At 52.3% G+C, this 17,409-nt stretch overlaps 1 protein-coding gene across 2 annotated transcripts; it reads left to right on the top strand.

Moving 5' to 3' along the window:
- The first annotated feature begins 6,861 nt into the window (after positions 1–6,861).
- tmprss4a (transmembrane serine protease 4a) lies at positions 6,862–17,397 on the top strand. 2 transcript variants are annotated; one of them, XM_079732692.1, is made up of 13 exons: positions 6,862–7,202; positions 10,145–10,199; positions 10,375–10,509; positions 11,024–11,176; positions 11,269–11,395; positions 11,827–11,946; positions 13,299–13,342; positions 13,573–13,735; positions 13,854–14,014; positions 14,266–14,361; positions 14,488–14,630; positions 16,089–16,241; positions 16,343–17,397. In XM_079732692.1, the coding sequence occupies exons 1-13, from the start codon at positions 7,197–7,199 to the stop codon at positions 16,352–16,354; spliced, it is 1,368 nt and encodes a 455-aa protein (XP_079588818.1). In that variant the 5' UTR covers positions 6,862–7,196; the 3' UTR covers positions 16,355–17,397. The 2 variants fall into 2 exon arrangements, with proteins under 2 accessions (XP_079588818.1, XP_079588819.1); XM_079732693.1 differs by lacking the exon at positions 10,145–10,199.
- Positions 17,398–17,409: the final 12 nt, after the last annotated feature.

Raw genomic sequence — 17,409 nt, 5'->3', positions numbered from 1 at the left:
GACTGGCTAGGCCACTCCAGGACCTTGAAATGCTTCTTACGAAGCCACTCCTTCGTTGCCCGGGCGGTGTATTTGGGGTCATTGTCATGCTGAAAGACCCAGCCACGTTTCATCTTCAGTGCCCTTGCTGATGGAAGGAGGTTTTCACTCAAAATCTCACGATACATGGCCCCATTCATTCTTTCCGTCATACGGATCAGACGTCCTGGTCCCTTGGCAGAAAAACAACCCCAAAGCATGATGTTTCCACCCCCATGCTTCACTGTAGGTATGGTGTTCTTTGGATGCAACTCAGCATTCTTTCTCCTCCAAACACGACGAGTTTAGTTTTTACCAAAAAGTTCTATTTTGGTTTCATCTGACCATATGACATTCTCCCAATCCTGTTCTGGATCATCCAAATGCTCTCTAGCAAACTTCAAACGGGCCCGGACATGCACTGGCTTTAGCAGGGGGACACGTCTGGCATTGCAGGATTTGAGTCCCTGGCGGCGTAGTGTGTTAGTGATGGTAGCCTTTGTTACTTTGGTCCCAGCTCTCTGGAGGTCATTCACTAGGTCCCCCCGTGTGGTTCTGGGATTTTTGTTCACCGTTCTTGTGATCATTTTGACCCCACAGGGTGAGATCTTGCATGGAGCCCCAGATCGAGGGAGATTATCAGTGGTCTTGTATGTATTCCATTTCCTAATAATTGCTCCCACAGTTGATTTCTTCACACCAAGCTGCTTACCTATTGCAGATTCAGACTTCCCAGCCTGGTGCAGGTCTACAATTGTGTTTCTGGTGTCCTTTGACAGCTCTTTGGTCTTGGTCATAGTGGAGTTTGGAGTGTGACTGTTTGAGGTTGTGGACAGGTGTCTTTTATACTGATAAGGAGTTCAAACATGTATTAATACAGGTAACAAGTGGAGGACAGAGGAGCCTCTTAAAGAAGAAGTTACAAGTCTGTGACAGCCAGAAATCTTGCTGGTTTGTAGGTAACCAAATACTTATTTTCCACCATAATTTGCAAATAAATTCTTAAAAAATCAGACAATGTGATTTTCTGGATTTGTTTTTCATTTTGTCTCTCATAGCTGAGGTTTACCTATGATGAAAATTACAGGCCTCTCTCGTCTTTTTAAGTGGGAGAACTTGCACAATTGGTGGCTGACTAAATACTTTTTTGCCCCACTGTATGTGCACAGGACCAAGGTGCTGACAGTACACAGAGACATCACATCCTTTGTTAGGAGGACGGTGGACCAGGTGCACGGCCCGGCTCTGTGTAAACAAAGACCGCCATCACCCCTCAGATCAAGTGTTCAGCAAAGAGTTTTGGTGAAACGAGAGGAGCACTAGGACCCAGAGGGGGCTTATTCAGCTTGTCAAGAGAATTTGAAGGATGCAAATAGGAGGAAGGAGAGAGAGAGAGAGAGAGAGAGAGAGAGAGAGAAAGAGAGAGAGAGAGAGAGAGAGAGAGAGAGAGAGGGGTGGGAGGGAGAGAGAGGTATAAGGAAGAGATAGAGGTAGGAGGGAGAGAGAGAGAGAGACAGAGAGAGAGAGAGAGAGAGAGAGAGAGGTAGGAGGGAGCGAGAGAGGTGGGAGGAGGTGGGAGGGAGAGAGAGGTGGGAGGGAGAGAGAGAGGCAGGAGGGAGACAGAGGTAGGAGGGAGAGAGGGGGGAGGGAGAGAGGTATGAGGAAGAGATAGAGGTAGGAGGGAGAGAGAGAGAGAGATAGAGGTAGGAGGGAGAGAGAGAGAGAGAGAGACAGAGGTAGGAGGGAGAGGGAGAGAGAGATAGAGGTAGGAGGGAGAGAGAAAGAGAGAGACAGAGGTAGGAGGGAGAGAGAGGTGGGAGGGAGAGAGAGAGAGAGAGAGGCAGGAGGGAGAGAGAGGTGGGAGGGAGAGAGAGAGAGGGAGGGCAAGATAATAGGCTTCAGTACGGCAACACAAACGTAAATCTGTTACACCAAACTAACATTACAACATTCCTCATTAGTTGGCTAAAACAAGACATAAATTCAAACCTTTTGGCATCAGGCCAGTATTTACGGATGGCTCTAGCCACAATAATGGTTGAGTTATTTAAATATGTGTGATAACACTATTTTAATTTCTTAACTACTTTAATGGAATGGCTATGTCATTCCACAAAATAGACGGCAATATATTATTATAATGCAATGGACAAGTCTGATCCTTCCCTCCTATAAGGTATTGTAGGGTTATCCAGGCTGCTTCGGGAACACTTCCTGGGGTTAACTTGGGGCCTCGGGCCTTTTTACAATAACGTCCATGGAAATAGAGCGGTTGTATTCACTGGTTCAATCCCCAATATCGAATGTCCCCGTTCCCAGAATGCAGCGTAGACACACAGTCCACCGGCCGGCTCATACTGCACGGTCCGTAAGGCCAAGGAGCAACCGGCTACACAATGTCCACACACGGCTACACAATGTCCACACACGGCTACACAATGTCCACCCACAGCTACACCATGTCCACCTACGGCTACACAATGTCCACACACGGCTACACAATGCTACACACAGCGCTACACACACGGCTACACACAGCGCTACACACACGGCTACACACACTGCTTCACACAGCGCTACACACACTGCTACACACAGCGCTACACACACGGCTACACACAGCGCTACACACACGGCTACACACACTGCTTCACACAGCGCTACACACACTGCTACACACAGCGCTACACACACGGCTACACACTGCGCAACACACACTGCTACACACACGGCTACACCCAGTGCTACACACACTGCTACACAGCAAAGAGACACACAGCCGTACAGAAGTGATGATGTGTGCTGCCAGTCAGAGCTTCAGAGCTTCAGCTGAAGGGGACCTTGCATTGCGAAGAAGACTAAAATGGTTGCAAAAAACACAACATGCTTTTGTGTCGTTATCATCCGTCCGTCCGTCCGTCCGTCTGTCCCCCTGAAAAACAAAACCCATGCAAACGATCCTAAAGTGTGTCGTACACACTTTGTGTCTGCATTTTGCTTGGTTTAAAGTGTCGACACACACATGTTGTTACACACATGCTGTCACACACATGTTGTTACACACATGCTGTCACACACATGCTGTTACACACATGCTGTTACACACATGCTATTACACACATGCTGTTACACACATGCTATCACACACATGCCATCACAGATGGTATCTTATAACCAGTCCTTCAGATTGAGGGACTCACCTCTCCCAACCGCTCCAGTGTCAGCTGAATTTCCCTCTTCAAAGCCATTCTTCCATACCGTAAACGGTCCCATTTCAGAGAATACCGGTATGTACAATACCAGGACTGAAGCTTCCTCAAATCCAACCCCTCTGCCGGGAAGACCGGGTGTCTGAGGGAGAACAAACAAAGGAGGGGGGCTGTTTCGGTGTTCCTTGTTCAAACAAGGAGATGAGAGAAGGTTGGCCGCTCTATAAAGAGAGCAGGAGAGCCAAAGCATTCTCACGCAGAATTAGAGAAAGATTTGTACGTTAATCACAGTTGCGATCGACTGGGAGGTAGAGGACTGTGAGGAAGCACAGAGAACTTCATAGATAAGCTACTCTCAGAAGGCTTTAGTTTCTGGGGCACAGGTCCATTCCTGATCCAGACCCACGTCCAAAAGGGTCCAGAGACCTTCCTCTTCAGACCTTCAGACCCTCATCGAACCAGCCTGGTCCACCAGTAACAGGTAAGGCACGGAAAACATGGTCTGAGAGTGCGACTGGTTAAAGCAGTTGATTATGGGGCCGCAACCCAACTGCGTTCATGCTTTAAGGAAACAGTTGAGTAGTCTGTGAATATAAATGCCCTACTTATTCATAGAATACAAATTTCCTCGTAAAATAAATGTTGTCCGAAAGTATTGCCCAGTTTTTTGGCCCCTCTCTGATCTGTCTGAAGTTCTGTAAACATAGCCTATCAGCATGACAGATCCACCCCTCTAACCGAGCTCTGGGACTCACTGAGACAAATCAAACCCTTTCTAGGACAGCTGGGCTTTACAGTAATCTGTGAGTATCTTATTTCTGAACAAACTGGAAATAACATGTAAATGAATGCAGTCATGTAGACAGGAGAGCAGCTCAGTACCACTGGCTGCTGACACACAGCTGACCTTCATTGGGCTGACTTTAGTTCCTGCAGAAGCCATTAGAAACTATGCAAATGTAAATCAATACTATATATAATCAATATAATGCATCAGCATTAATCCATGAACATTCTTTACTGTGTTAAAGAATACTCAGAAACTGTTCAGTTTCTGAGTCTCTTCCCAGTTATCTTGATGATACAACGTGGACACTTTTTGAATTGTTTCAAAGTGTACATTTAAGTCCATTTTAACTTCCTAAAAGCCTTTCATAAGGTTGAGGACAGGGAGAGGTTAGGACAGACAGAGATGATCCTGTGGTGACATCATCAGTCCTCTGTAGGCACCAGGGGGTCCGGTCCAGAGGTTCTGATTGGTCCTAGTCCGACACCACAATAGCCCCTCCCTCTCTAACCAGCAGCCAGTCAGCCCCTCCCTCTCTGAGCAGCAGCCAGTCAGCCCCTCCCTCTCTGACCAGCAGCCAGTCAGCCCCTCCCTCTCTGAGCAGCAGCCAGTCAGCCCCTCCCTCTCTCTGAGTAGCAGCCAGTCAGCCCCTCCCTCTCTGACCAGCAGCCAGTCAGCCCCTCCCTCTCTCTGAGTAGCAGCCAGTCAGCCCCTCCCTCTCTGAGCAGCAGCCAGTCAGCCCCTCCCTCTCTCTGAGCAGCAGCCAGTCAGCCCCTCCCTCTCTGACCAGCAGCCAGTCAGCCCCTCCCTCTCTGACCAGCAGCCAGTCAGCCCCTCCCTCTCTGAGCAGCAGCCAGTCAGCCCCTCCCTCTCTCTGAGCAGCAGCCAGTCAGCCCCTCCCTCTCTCTGAGCAGCAGCCAGTCAGCCCCTCCCTCCCGTTCCCAGGCCTCCCTTCCCTGTCAGGGCGGGGTCAACCCGGGGCCAGACGTCCAAACAGAAACTTACCAACCAAAGGCCGAGGACCCTGACGGCCATGGCTGTGACAGACCGGGTTCCTCTTGAAGAACCTCCATTGGGCCCCTCTAATGGTCCTGCTGTGTGTTCATCAGCTTAGTGTGTGGTTCCCTGCACATGGCCTAGGGGTCCAGGAGGCTAGCCTGTTCCCAGACCAAGCTCAGCCGCATTGATCCTGGTCTGGGGAGGCTGCTGTCATTTCCTTCAGCACCAGAGGCGTGATCAACGGGCCTCGTTCAACTGGCACTGTACGCGATTGGCTGCTTGCCCTCGCTTCCCTGTCATCATTGTGTTAAACCAGCCAATAGTGCGCCGGGGGGGGGGAGAAGCCAGCTTGGTGATTGACTCCCGCAAAAACGTATCGGAAGCAGAAAGGTTCCGATACTTATTGCTCTTCTCCAGACCCTTCTTCAGGGCGGACTCGAACCGCCGGCAAAACAGGCGGGGCCCCCCAGTCTACCAGGAGGCTGGTGTGGACTCTACCGGTGGACTGGCACCATCACAGCCCACAGGGAAACAGGGCCAGACGGATGGGCTGTTGCAGGGAGAGAGAATTAGAGTTTCCTGAAAGAGTGAATCACGGGTCCACCAAAACCAAACAGCCGTCCCCTGGAGTCCTGACAAAAACACAGCAGGTGTAACAAACAAACACACACACACCTTAGCCTCAGGGAATGGTATGACAGCCATCACACACAGATAGACCTTTGGTCCATCATGGGCTGCGTGCGTGTCGTAGCATGCGTGCTGGAGATAGACAAAGTGAGAGAGAGAGAGAGAGAGAGAGAGAGAGAGAGAGAGAGAGAGAGAGAGAGAGAGAGAGAGAAACAAAAGTAAAGAAAGAAAGAATGAAAGACACAGACACACAGACCCTCACAATGTGTGAGGGTCTGTGTGTCTGTTTGTTGTGTGTTTGTGTGTTGGGTGTGTGTGTGTTGTGTGTCCATGTGTTGTGAGTGTACACTATGTGATGGCGTATCTCAGCTGACAGTGGCAGTTGATCATGAAGGGAGGGGGAAAACCTGTCGACGTCGGGACAATGTCCGCCCGCAGTGGGAGGGAGGGAGGGCAGTGGGAGGGAGGGAGGGCAGTGGGAGGGCAGTGGGGGGGGGGGAGGGCAGTGGGAGGGCAGTGGGAGGGGGGGAGGGCAGTGGGAGGGGGGGAGGGCAGTTGGAGGGCAGTGGGGGGGGGGAGGGCAGTGGGAGGGGGGGAGGGCAGTGGGAGGGCAGTCATCAGGGAGGGAGGGCAGTGGGAGGGGGGGAGGGCAGTGGGAGGGCAGTGGGAGGGGGGGAGGGCAGTGGGAGGGCAGTGGGAGGGGGGGAGGGCAGTGGGAGGGCAGTGGGAGGGGGGGAGGGCAGTGGGAGGGCAGTGGGAGGGGGGGAGGGCAGTGGGAGGGCAGTGGGGGGGGGGGGAGGGCAGTGGGAGGGGGGGAGGGCAGTGGGAGGGGGGGAGGGCAGTGGGAGGGCAGTGGGAGGGGACTCCTCAGGGAGGGAGGGCAGTGGGAGGGGGGGAGGGCAGTGGGAGGGCAGTGGGAGGGGACTCCTCAGGGAGGGAGGGCAGTGGGAGGGGGGGGAGGGCAGTGGGAGGGGACTCCTCAGGGAGGGAGGGCAGTGGGAGGGGGACTCCTCGGGGAGGGAGGGCAGTGGGAGGGGACTCCTCGGGGAGGGAGGGCAGTGGGAGGGGACTCCTCGGGGAGGGAGGGCAGTGGGAGGGGACTCCTCGGGGAGGGAGGATGATACAGGTATAGAGAGGTGGGGGGGGAGCCGGAGAGGGAGGGGCAGTGTCGCGTTACCTGGAATAGTTTGGGCGTTGTTTGTCAGCAGGAGGGCTGGGTCACTCAGAACAATGCTACCAGGATCCAAAGACTCACACCAGCAACCCCTCAGCACAGCCCCGGGATCACACAGCGAGCGGTGAGGCACACGCAGCCAGGGTCCAGTTACCCAGAGACAGAGAGAGAGAGAGAGAGGGAGAGAGAGAGAGAGAGAGAGAGAGAGCGAGTCCAGCGACAACAGAACAAGTGAGAGACAGACAGAGATCCACTACTGGAGAGGAGCGAGAGAGCGAGCTTGACACAGCAGAGCCGTTTGGAGGTCCAGCAGAGCAAAGCAGAGCGGTGGGAAGGAGCAGGGGCTGACACAGCAGCCCTGGGGCCTCTGAGCCGCACCATGCCGGTGAGAACCGCTCTGAACTCCCTCCTGTCAAAGATTCGACCGACAGATGAATTGTAATCACACCTGCGGTTTCTGTGGTTCCGTATGGGAGTAGGTCTGCGCTGTACTTGAACGTTGTTGTTTGCTCAGTGAGTCGTCATATTTAATGACAGGGTTAACTGGTTCTCAACCGCTCTTCAAACTGCTGTCTTCGTTCTGCCCTCATGGGTTTGATGTATTGGAAGTGACTTTGCTTTAATATGATCATCAACCATTTGTTATATATATTTATGGTTCAATTGATGGTTCATATATATGCTCATGGAATGTAGTTTACATCTAGAATGACAATGTCTAATTATCATGTAATCTATTTCTACGTGGTTATTCGTTTAAGATATCCTAGTTTTAGGTGAGAGAGCTGAGGGCTGTCCTCGTCTGTGCTAGTGTATATACAGGTCTTTCTGTGCAAATACACATACACAAACCCACTAACACACCCACACACACACCCACACACACACACACACTACCACACACCCAATAACACACACACACCGACACACACCCAAAAACACACACACATACGCACACGCACGCACGCACGCACACACACACACACACAAACACACACACACACACACACCCAGTCACACCCAAACACACACACACACACACTACCACACACACCCAATAACACACACACACCCAAACACACACACACCCAAACACACACACACACACACCATCACCGTTCCTCCATTACCAGTTCCGTGAGTATCTCCGTAGGAGACTGCGTGTTATTTTAAGGACGGTCCATGTGACCGAGCCTCGATCCCAAATGGAGATTAGCAGTAAGCTCCTCAAAGGGCCCCATTGTGGCCCCTCACCTGAGAGGGCTGAAGGGGCCGGTCAGCCAGGGACCGGTCAGCCAGGGGCCGGTCAGCTAGGGGCCGGTCAGCCAGGGGCTGGTCAGCCAGGGGCCGGTCAGCCAGGGGCCGGTCAGCCGGTGTCCATGAGGCGACCCGGTCCAGGGCCGGTACGTGTGGTAGAGGGTCCGGCCGGGGAGCCTCAGAGCGGAGCAGGACACATACCAAGGCGTCCCCCTCTTGGAGGGAGGGGACCACTCCCCCTCTGAGGTCATACCTGGCAGGTGACCACACCCCCTCTGAGGTCATACTATGGAAGAAATTAATGACTTTATTCTAAGGCTAACCTTGATTATAATTAGGCCTATATATCTAATGGTAGAAAGCATCTAATAACGTCTCCGGACTCTTATCTAGGACTTGGCGCATCGTGAGGGAGTCTGGGGTCTGAGCATGAGTTAGAGGCCAACATGTCACCAGAGGCTATGGGGTCAATGCGTGCTGACGTCAACCCGGTGTTTTAAATTAGTGTTGCCAGCCACTCGCTTAAAGAAATTTATGATTGATCAACCATGGGTGACCGTGGGCGGACACCTCAAACAAGAAACAACCTTGTATGTGAGGATAAAAAAGAGGCCGGGATCGGTTGACCGGCAGTGCTTTGCAAACTACTCGGCTTTGTTGTTGTCTTTGTAACGATAAAGTCTTACTTGCTCTGGACCCCTCGATATCTTTTGCTCTCTTAATTAGTTGAAGTGATAGAACGCGGTTATTTTCTACCACAATACCTGGCAGGTGACCACTCCCCCTCTGAGGTCATACCTGGCAGGTGACCACTCCCCCTCTGAGGTCATACCTGGCAGGTGACCACTCCCCTTCTAGGTCATACCTGGCAGGTGACCCCCCCCCCCCCCCCCCCCCCCCGAGGTCATACCTGGCATGGGGCCGTTAATTTCAGACCTCGTCTTGAGGGCAAATTGTAGTTTTCAGGAGACATTAATCTGGACCGCGTGATGCATTTATAAGGGGTCATTAGACTGTCTGGTGTTATCTCATTGAGTGTTCTTCCTCTGGCCTTCGAATGAGGAACTACATCGGATTAGAACCATGATTATGACCATCAGCTGTCTATTACACGCTATCATGTCCAGGTCAGAAAGGACTGGACTGATGCCCACACTTTGATTGAAATATGTGTGTGTGTGTGTGTGTGTGTGTGTGTGTGTGTGTGTGTGTGTGTGTGTGTGTGTGTGTGTGCAGTGATGTACTTTGGCCGGTGGCTCTCAATGAGTAACTGATAAATAACCCTGCAACACAGCAGCTGTGGGTTTGATTAGTGAAGACTCAGTCAGCTGCAGTATCACAGTGGTGGGAGACTACCCTCAGAACCCCACCTAGAGCTGGGCACCGGGGGGTGGGGACGGGGCATCTGTCCCCCAGTGAAACCCCCACCTCCATACTGTCCCCCAGTCAAACCCCCACCTCCATACTGTCCCCCAGTCAAACCCCAACCTCCATACTATCCCCCTGCCTGCTGGCTGTAAGTCTCAGAGGTACACTCCCAGAGGTACCCTCCCTGGTTGTGGCTGGCCTCAGTGGTTCCCTGTGAGGCCCCCCATCCACATCCTGGTACAGCAAACAACTAAACCTGTGTCCAGTGGTTGATGTCCAGGGGAGGCTGTCGGTACGGCCGTCTCTCACGCAGGCAGCAGATGGGGCGGGCTGCTGAAGGGGTGAGCCCACAGGAAGTCCTGACAAAGATCACATGTACTCAGAACAACGGCTGACCTTCAAAATATCACAGGTCGTTGTGAACTGTTTTAACGCTCTGGCCTTTGGGAGATCTGTCCGACTGGAAGGAGATCTGTCCGACTGGAAGGAGATCTGTGCTGCTGATACTCCACTGTGCACCCTGGACCGGAGGTCTTAGTTCAGAGGGGACACTGGGGTGCCCTGTCAGACATCTGATGACATCAGCGGGCCCCCGTCTCTTTAGTGGGGCACGCTCTGCGTTAAGGGCCCCCTGATGAGCTCCAACCTCAGGAAGTCCACATGGTCTGACAGTCTCCTCTCTTCCCCCGTGGCTCTCTACAGACAGACACCCAGCAGCCTATAGACACCACTGAACCACTGAACCCTCTGCAACAAGGTGAGCCTCCTGACTTCTGTTTCTGTTCGAGGAACACAAATAGGCCTGTTTGGAAATCCAACGTAATGTCCTCATGATAACTTTCCTGACTCCGTCCTTTGAGGACCCTTTGCGACGCTTTCTTCCCTTTAGGGTTGTTCAGCTATGTGACGTTTTGACTTCCTCTCCCCCCCAGCGGTTCTCCGCCCGGGCCGACACAGGAAACCCATGACGGCCAACCGGAACACGGCGTCCAAGAGGAAGCGGGTGGTGCTGACGGTGCTGACCGTCGTCGTGGGGCTGGGGATGCTGATCACAGCCGGCTACTTCAGTGAGTCGTGGTGCTGGGGATACTGGTCACAACCCTTTCTGGGCCGCTGGGCGCAGCATACAGCACGCCGTAACACAGCCTGTACAGGCTCCTGGGGTCACACCCCGGCTCTTAAGGGCCACTTCAGTCCAGGTCAGGGTTTGGATCCCTTTGTAACAAATGCAGCTCTTTGTGGTGTGCCTCTGGACAAACCACTGTAAGACTTGGACCAACATGTCAGCAGGTAAATGGTAAATAGTCTTCATTTATACAGTGCTTTTCTAACCAGCCACCACTCAGAGTGCTTTACAATATTGCGTAACATTCACACACCGCCGGTGGTGTCAGCCGCGCAAGGCGACAGCCCCCTGGTCGGGAGCAGTCAGGTTGAGGCGTCTCTCTCAGGGACACCTCGACACTCTAGCTAGGAGGAGCCAGGGATCCAACTAGCAGCCCTCCGGTGACCAGCCAACCCGCTCTACCATCTGAGCGACATGCCCTGCATGACTGTTCCTCTCTCATTGCACCTTCACAGTCAAGCAGCTGATTGACACTAAGTACTACTTCTGCAAGCGCTCCATCAAGTTCATCCCGCTGGACAAGGCATGCGATGGGACCAGCGACTGCACTGACGGAGAAGATGAGCTCACGTGCGTCTCCTCCTTCACAGACAACACCACCTTTCCAGGTAAGAGAACCAGGCCGACTGCTAAGCGTTAGAACCCCCCCCCCCCCCCAGGTGGAACCGGCCTGACCCGTGTGTTGGTTCTGCCTCCTCAGTGCGCCTCATCACACCGGCCGGAGTTCTGCAGGTGTACAACGAAGGGGCCGGCTGGAGGAGTGTGTGCAGGGACGACTGGACCGAGGAGCACACGGTGACAACGTGCCAGCAGCTGGGATACACACAGTGAGTGAAGCACACGGTGACAAGGTGCCAGCAGCTGGGATACACACAGTGAGTGAAGCACACGGTGACAAGGTGCCAGCAGCTGGGATACACACAGTGAGTGAAGCACACGGTGACAGGGTGCCAGCAGCTGGGATACACACAGTGAGTGAAGCACACGGTGACAAGGTGCCAGCAGCTGGGATACACACAGTGAGTGAAGCACACGGTGACAAGGTGCCAGCAGCTGGGATACACACAGTGAGTGAAGCTTCACCGTTAGAGTCCACCCCTCACCATCGATATCTGAAGACAAGGGCCCCTCACGGGGAACTCTGTGTTATTGGACCACACTCTGACCTGGTTTTACTTCAGCACACCATTGACTTCTACAGGACTGCAGCCATAACGGGTCCATTTGATGGTTGTGTGGTTGTGTTTTTTGACCACAGAAACCCTCAGTGGACCGGTTTGTCAGTGACAGCCCTGGGGGCCTCCCTGAGCAAGGGGCCCTTCACAGCAGTCCAGTCCGGGACCGGAACCAGTCCCATTCAAACAGCCACCATCGACCGGTGAGAGACACATCCTCGTACATAAGGCCCTGGCCTGACCCCTAGGCCTGTCCCTAGGAGTATGCGCTATCTGCTATTAAAGAGGGAAGTGTAATGGACACTTCTCTCATAAAATGAGTAATGAAATGAGGAAATGTCCTGTTGCTAGCAGTCTCCCTCTCTGTTGAACAATTGTTCCAGTGACCTGGACAGCATTGCTTCCTTGTTTGGTTGTTAGCATCAGCTTGTGCAATACTGACACCCGTGCTGCCATGACGTCAAAAGAGCACCTTCCACTGTCAGCTGAGACAGACTTAGATGGACCAGACGTTCTGATTGTTGGAAGGCTTTCCAACAATCAACACATGGACTTACTGGTCACTGTTGAGAACATCACTGTATCTCCTTCTCCAACTGCCAAAAACCTTGGTGTAGTGTTGGACAATCAGTTATGCTGCACCGCAAACATCACTGCGGTGGCCCGGTCCTGCAGATTTGCACTTTACAACATCCGCAGGATCCGGCCCTTCCTCACAAGGGAAGCAGCTCAACTTCTAGTCCAATCACTGGTCATCTCCCGCCTCGACTACTGCAACTGGCTCCTGGCTGGACTCTCTGCCTCTGCGATTAAACCCTTGCAGCGCATCCAGTCCATCCATTGGCTCCCTGTAATAGCTCGCATCAGATTCAAGATGATGGTACTGGCATACAAGGCAGTCGATGGAACTGCCCCTGCCTACCTCCAAGCATTAGTAAAGCCACACACCCCAGCTCGATCCCTCCGCTCAACTACCTCAGCTGGACGTCTGGTACCACCATCGCTAAGAGCAAGCAAAGGTCGATCAGCGAAGTCACAACTTTTCTCTGTTTTGGGACCTCAGTGGTGGAACGAGCTCCCTACCGATGTCAGGATCGCAAAGTCGCTCACCAGCTTCCGCAAAAGACTCAAAACTCACCTGATCAGAGTTCACCTCGACTCTGCATAGAAACCAATGCACAGCCACCATTGAATGTTGTACGTCCTGGCACTTGTACATTGCACTTATTCAAGGTACTTAATTGTGTAGCATCTACAGTAGCTGCTATCTTTGCTTTACATGGGGAATGGGTTAGCCTAGCGATTGTAATACTTGTACTTGGTTCTATGAACATCTTTACTGTACCGACAGCGATATATTGTTTCACTTCTTATGACAAATGTTCTTATTGTAACAAATGCACTTATTGTAAGTCGCTTTGGATAAAAGCGTCTGCTAAACGCCCTAAATATAAATGTAAATGTAAAGGCTAATCAGCCCGCATGCTCGTTGTGACTCGGTAGAGCAAGGGCGATGTGGAGCGGTGCACCGGACTAACTCTCTGTTTTCCCGCAGCACGGAGTGCAGAACTGGACAAGTAATATCACTGACCTGTTCAGGTGAGGAAAGCACTTGGATATAAGCTGTGTGTGCGTGTGTGTGCGTGCGTGCGTGCGTGTGTGTGTTGTGACACCTGTCACATGGTTGAACCGCGTCGCTCCTCAGCTAATCCTCGAGAACGACGAAATGAAACCAAACCGGCTCTGCAGCTTTGTGGTGTGTGTCTGTCGTCAGGGACCCACGGGCCGCTTGTGTTGTTGTGCTATTGTGTTGTGTTATTGTGGTGCAGACTGCGGCCAGGGGGGATCCGAGGAGCGCATCGTGGGCGGGACGGACGCCCTGATCCAGGACTGGCCGTGGCAGGTGAGCCTGCAGCAGAACGGACAGCACACCTGCGGCGGCTCGCTGGTGTCCCCGCGATGGGTTGTCTCTGCGGCTCACTGCTTCACAGGGTCAGTCCCCCCCCCACCCCTCGTCCCCGTACCCCCTCTCCTCGCCCCCCCGCCCCAGACCGGAGGAGAGAAGGGAAGTCCTCGTTGAAACGCATGCGTCTCTCTTCTGATTGGGCAGGAATAAGAAGGAGGTGGGCCGCTGGCGGGCGGTGACGGGGAAGACGTACATGAGTAGCCTCGGGGGTGCGGCCATCGACCGCATCGTCAAGAACGGGCGCTATAGCAGCAACGACTACGACATCGCCATGGTGAGGCTGAGCAGCCCCCTCAGCCTGGGAGGTGAGCGCACAGACCAATCATACGCCCTGTGGTAGAGACTAGAGCCTCGGGAACAGTGTGACTCTGCTGCCCCCTGGTGGGGGTTCAGTGGTACCAGCTATTATCCAACAGTCTTGATTGAGCGAAGACATTTCGCCATTGTAATTGCTTGGCAATATTTGTTATTCTGCTTGAATATATATATATATATACATACCATTCAATGTTTATTTTGGGGGTTTGTTAAATAATGTGTTGTTTGTGCGGTTTAGAAGGCCGCCGGCCGGTCTGTCTGCCTCCCAAAGACCTGGGACTCATAGCAGGAAGCCCCCTGGTGGTGACGGGATGGGGGTACCTGGAGGAGAAAGGTACACAGACGCACACACAGACACACACACTCACACACACACACTCACACTCACACTGAAGCACACACACGTACACTCCCTCTCACTAACACGCACACTCAATCTGACCCTGTGCTGTGTGTTCAGGGAAGATCTCCTCGTCGCTGCAGAAGGCGAGCATCCCGCTGATCAGCAGAGAGAGGTGCTCCAGCCCCACGGTCTACGGCTCCAGCATCACGCCCAGAATGATCTGCGGAGGCCTACTGCAGGGGGGGGTCGACGCCTGCCAGGTGGGACAGCAGCCCCGTCTTTAAACCATCACAAAGCTGTCGTTATCAAAGGACCAATGCAGCGGTAGCATTAGCATGATTTAAAGGAGTACCTCTTTTAGTGGGCACATGGATTGGAATGAGACCCATAGCCCAGGTGCGTAAAAATTGTAACATAATATAAATAATATAAATCTAAAATACATGAGTCTTGTCAGCAACATTTGCCATTCTTGGTCCAATACCGCAGACTAGTGGTGGCCCGCTGACATTACACCATCAACAACGCCTTTTATTTTAACCACCATAGTCCTAGCCACTGACCCAGCATAGAAGCAATGTTTTCGATCCCCCAATTCTCCCAGGTCACGGAGGGGACAGCGACCGTTGTGCTGGAAAATTAAAGAGTTAATTATAATAAAGGGTAAAATAGCACAAGATAAAGTAGTCTCTGCAGAGAGGCTCCTAACACGCCCAGCCTCCAGAGGCTGAGGCTGCAGAGGGCCCGGAACAGGGGGCCACTGCAGGGGCCACTGTTCAGCGCTTACTGCAGGGCCCCTGTTCAGAGCTCACTGCAGGGCCCCTGTTCAGGGCTCACTGCACTGTCAGAGCAGGGAAAGGCCCTTGAGGGCCAGCTGCAGATAGGGAGGTGCCCAGTCCTCCAGCTCAGGATGTGGCTTGTGGTATCGCTCTGAGCCTGGGTTACCCTCAGGGCTGATAAGCACCACAAACAGTGGAATGCCTAGAGATAAGTACTAAGGGATCACTGTGTCTTGGTTTGTTGTGAACAACACATGGATTTCTCCATAATACTGTCAGCTCAAGTTTTCTGAAAAGCTTTGAACAGGGATTGGCGTGGAAAAAAGCGAACCACCTAATTCAATCGAACTAATTCCATTGAGCGTGTAGTGGGACTAAAAACACGACATAGACAGGAAGACAAGTCAACTCAAGACAGGAAGTGCAGCAGCGGTCGTACGGACTCAATGTGTTCATAAACTGCCAACAGATGCCTTGCCAGCAGCCTTGCAGACACTCCCCTTCAACCTGTATTGCCCTTTGACTGGGCTCCCCCCAGGGCTGGCTTCAGGGCAACCCTAAAGCCTCCACGATGGTCCCTCCCTCCCCTTGTCTCCAGTGTTGTAACTGCACACGGTGGGAAGGTTCCTCTATAAGAATCATGTTCACCAGTTGTCTCACTTAATGTATTCTTGGTAACTTTCTGCCGGTATCTTCCCATGATCATGCTCTACAATGAAATCAAATATTTGTCTGTCTGAAGTGTCCTAAAGAGAAGTTATTCTTCATCACTGAGTAGCGGGCTGTGAGGTTCCTGCGAGTTTCCTCGCTCCTCATCGGGAAACCTTAGCTTAGAATAACAGGAGCTCGCTGCGGGATGCTGTGTGTGTTGGCTCATCCTGAGACCCTCCTCTTCCTCCCCAGGGTGTTTGAGTGTTGTTGTCTCGCTGTGTGTCCCAGGGCGACAGCGGGGGGCCGCTGGTGCACCTCTCCTCGCCGCAGTGGCGGCTGGTGGGCGTGGTGAGCTGGGGGGTGGGCTGTGCCAGACAGGGAAGGCCGGGGGTCTACAGCAACGTGGACCAGCTGCTGAACTGGATCCACAGCGTCATGGAGGTGAACCCATTAGAGAATACCTTCTTCCTGATTCCGGAATGGGATTTCCAAGATGTGTGAAACTCCGTATTCTCTAACCCATGCTTGTGTTCCCGCTGCAGGAGAACCAATGAGGAGGGTCGATGAACTCGCGGAACCGAGGGACGTTTCTTCCACGGAGAACAAACCATGCCAAATAACTCCTGTCCCAAAGCCATGCCCATTATATGCAAGTCCACGCCACAGACAGACACCCCCCTCATTTACCCTAACCCTGGGTTAGATGATCCTCAGGTGAGGCCCTGTGCCGTTTCAGGCCTCTTGGTTTTATCTCAGGGGATTTACCAACATGTACTGTCAGTGGTCTTTACCACCCAGACTTTCAGCCACTATTAACTGTGAAGATAGGCCTATTGGATGCTTTAATAAGTCCATTATTGTAAACATTTTTAAATGTCCACCAAGAAGCGTTGTCATGTCATATTGTAACACATTTTTTGCACTTTCTGTTTCTCTTGCGTGATCGCTATTCAGTAAAATGTCTCCACTTGAGCACTTTAAGGGACTGAAGTAGGCCTTTTGGTGCTTTGCTCTGATTTCCTAGCCTTAAGTACCTAGCCCTAAGTACCTACCCTTGAGGACCTAGCCTTGACGACCTAGCCTTGACGACCTAGCCTACAGTACCTAGCCTTGAGGACCTAGCCTTGATCCTTGAGAACCTAGCCTTGAGCCTTGCGGACCTAGCCTTGATCCTTGAGGACTTAGCCTTGATCCTTAGGACCTAGCCTTGAGGACCAAGCCTTGATCCTTGAGGACCTAGCCTTGATCCTTGAGGACCTAGCCTTGTAGGAGTCACTGGATGCAAATATAAAACCTGATGAGATTTGCAGCTGATTGTCGTCTTTTAAGAAGGTTAATTCGAAGGTTAATTCCGTCATTGAGTCTTAGAAGGATCTCTTTGTGATCAACCAATGGGATGGTTTGTAACGTTGTGCACACATTTATCGTCGTGTTGAACATGTTTTTGCAATTGAAAAGATGTTTGGGCAGGAAGACATCAAACAGTCGGTTATCTCTTTCTTCCTATCTGTGTATATGGTGCTGGGGTTATTTTGTGCTTTTGTAAATGTTACTATGGATGTGACACTTCAGAGTTTGTTAATAAAACAAAGTATTAAAAGTTGCATGC

Source organism: Pollachius pollachius (assembly GCF_949987615.1).
Source record: "Pollachius pollachius genome assembly, chromosome: 3".
Taxonomy (NCBI): Eukaryota; Metazoa; Chordata; class Actinopteri; order Gadiformes; family Gadidae; genus Pollachius; species Pollachius pollachius.
Note: the sequence above shows the minus strand (reverse complement) of the source record. Positions and strands in the feature narration are given on the sequence as shown.

Bases quoted from the DNA above. Each gene is read 5' to 3' on its own strand.
- tmprss4a (XM_079732692.1), top strand. The intron at 10,200-10,374 runs GTGAGCCTCCTG...TCTCCCCCCCAG, and splicing joins ACTGAACCCTCTGCAACAAG to CGGTTCTCCGCCCGGGCCGA. The intron at 14,015-14,265 runs GTGAGCGCACAG...TGTGCGGTTTAG, and splicing joins CAGCCCCCTCAGCCTGGGAG to AAGGCCGCCGGCCGGTCTGT.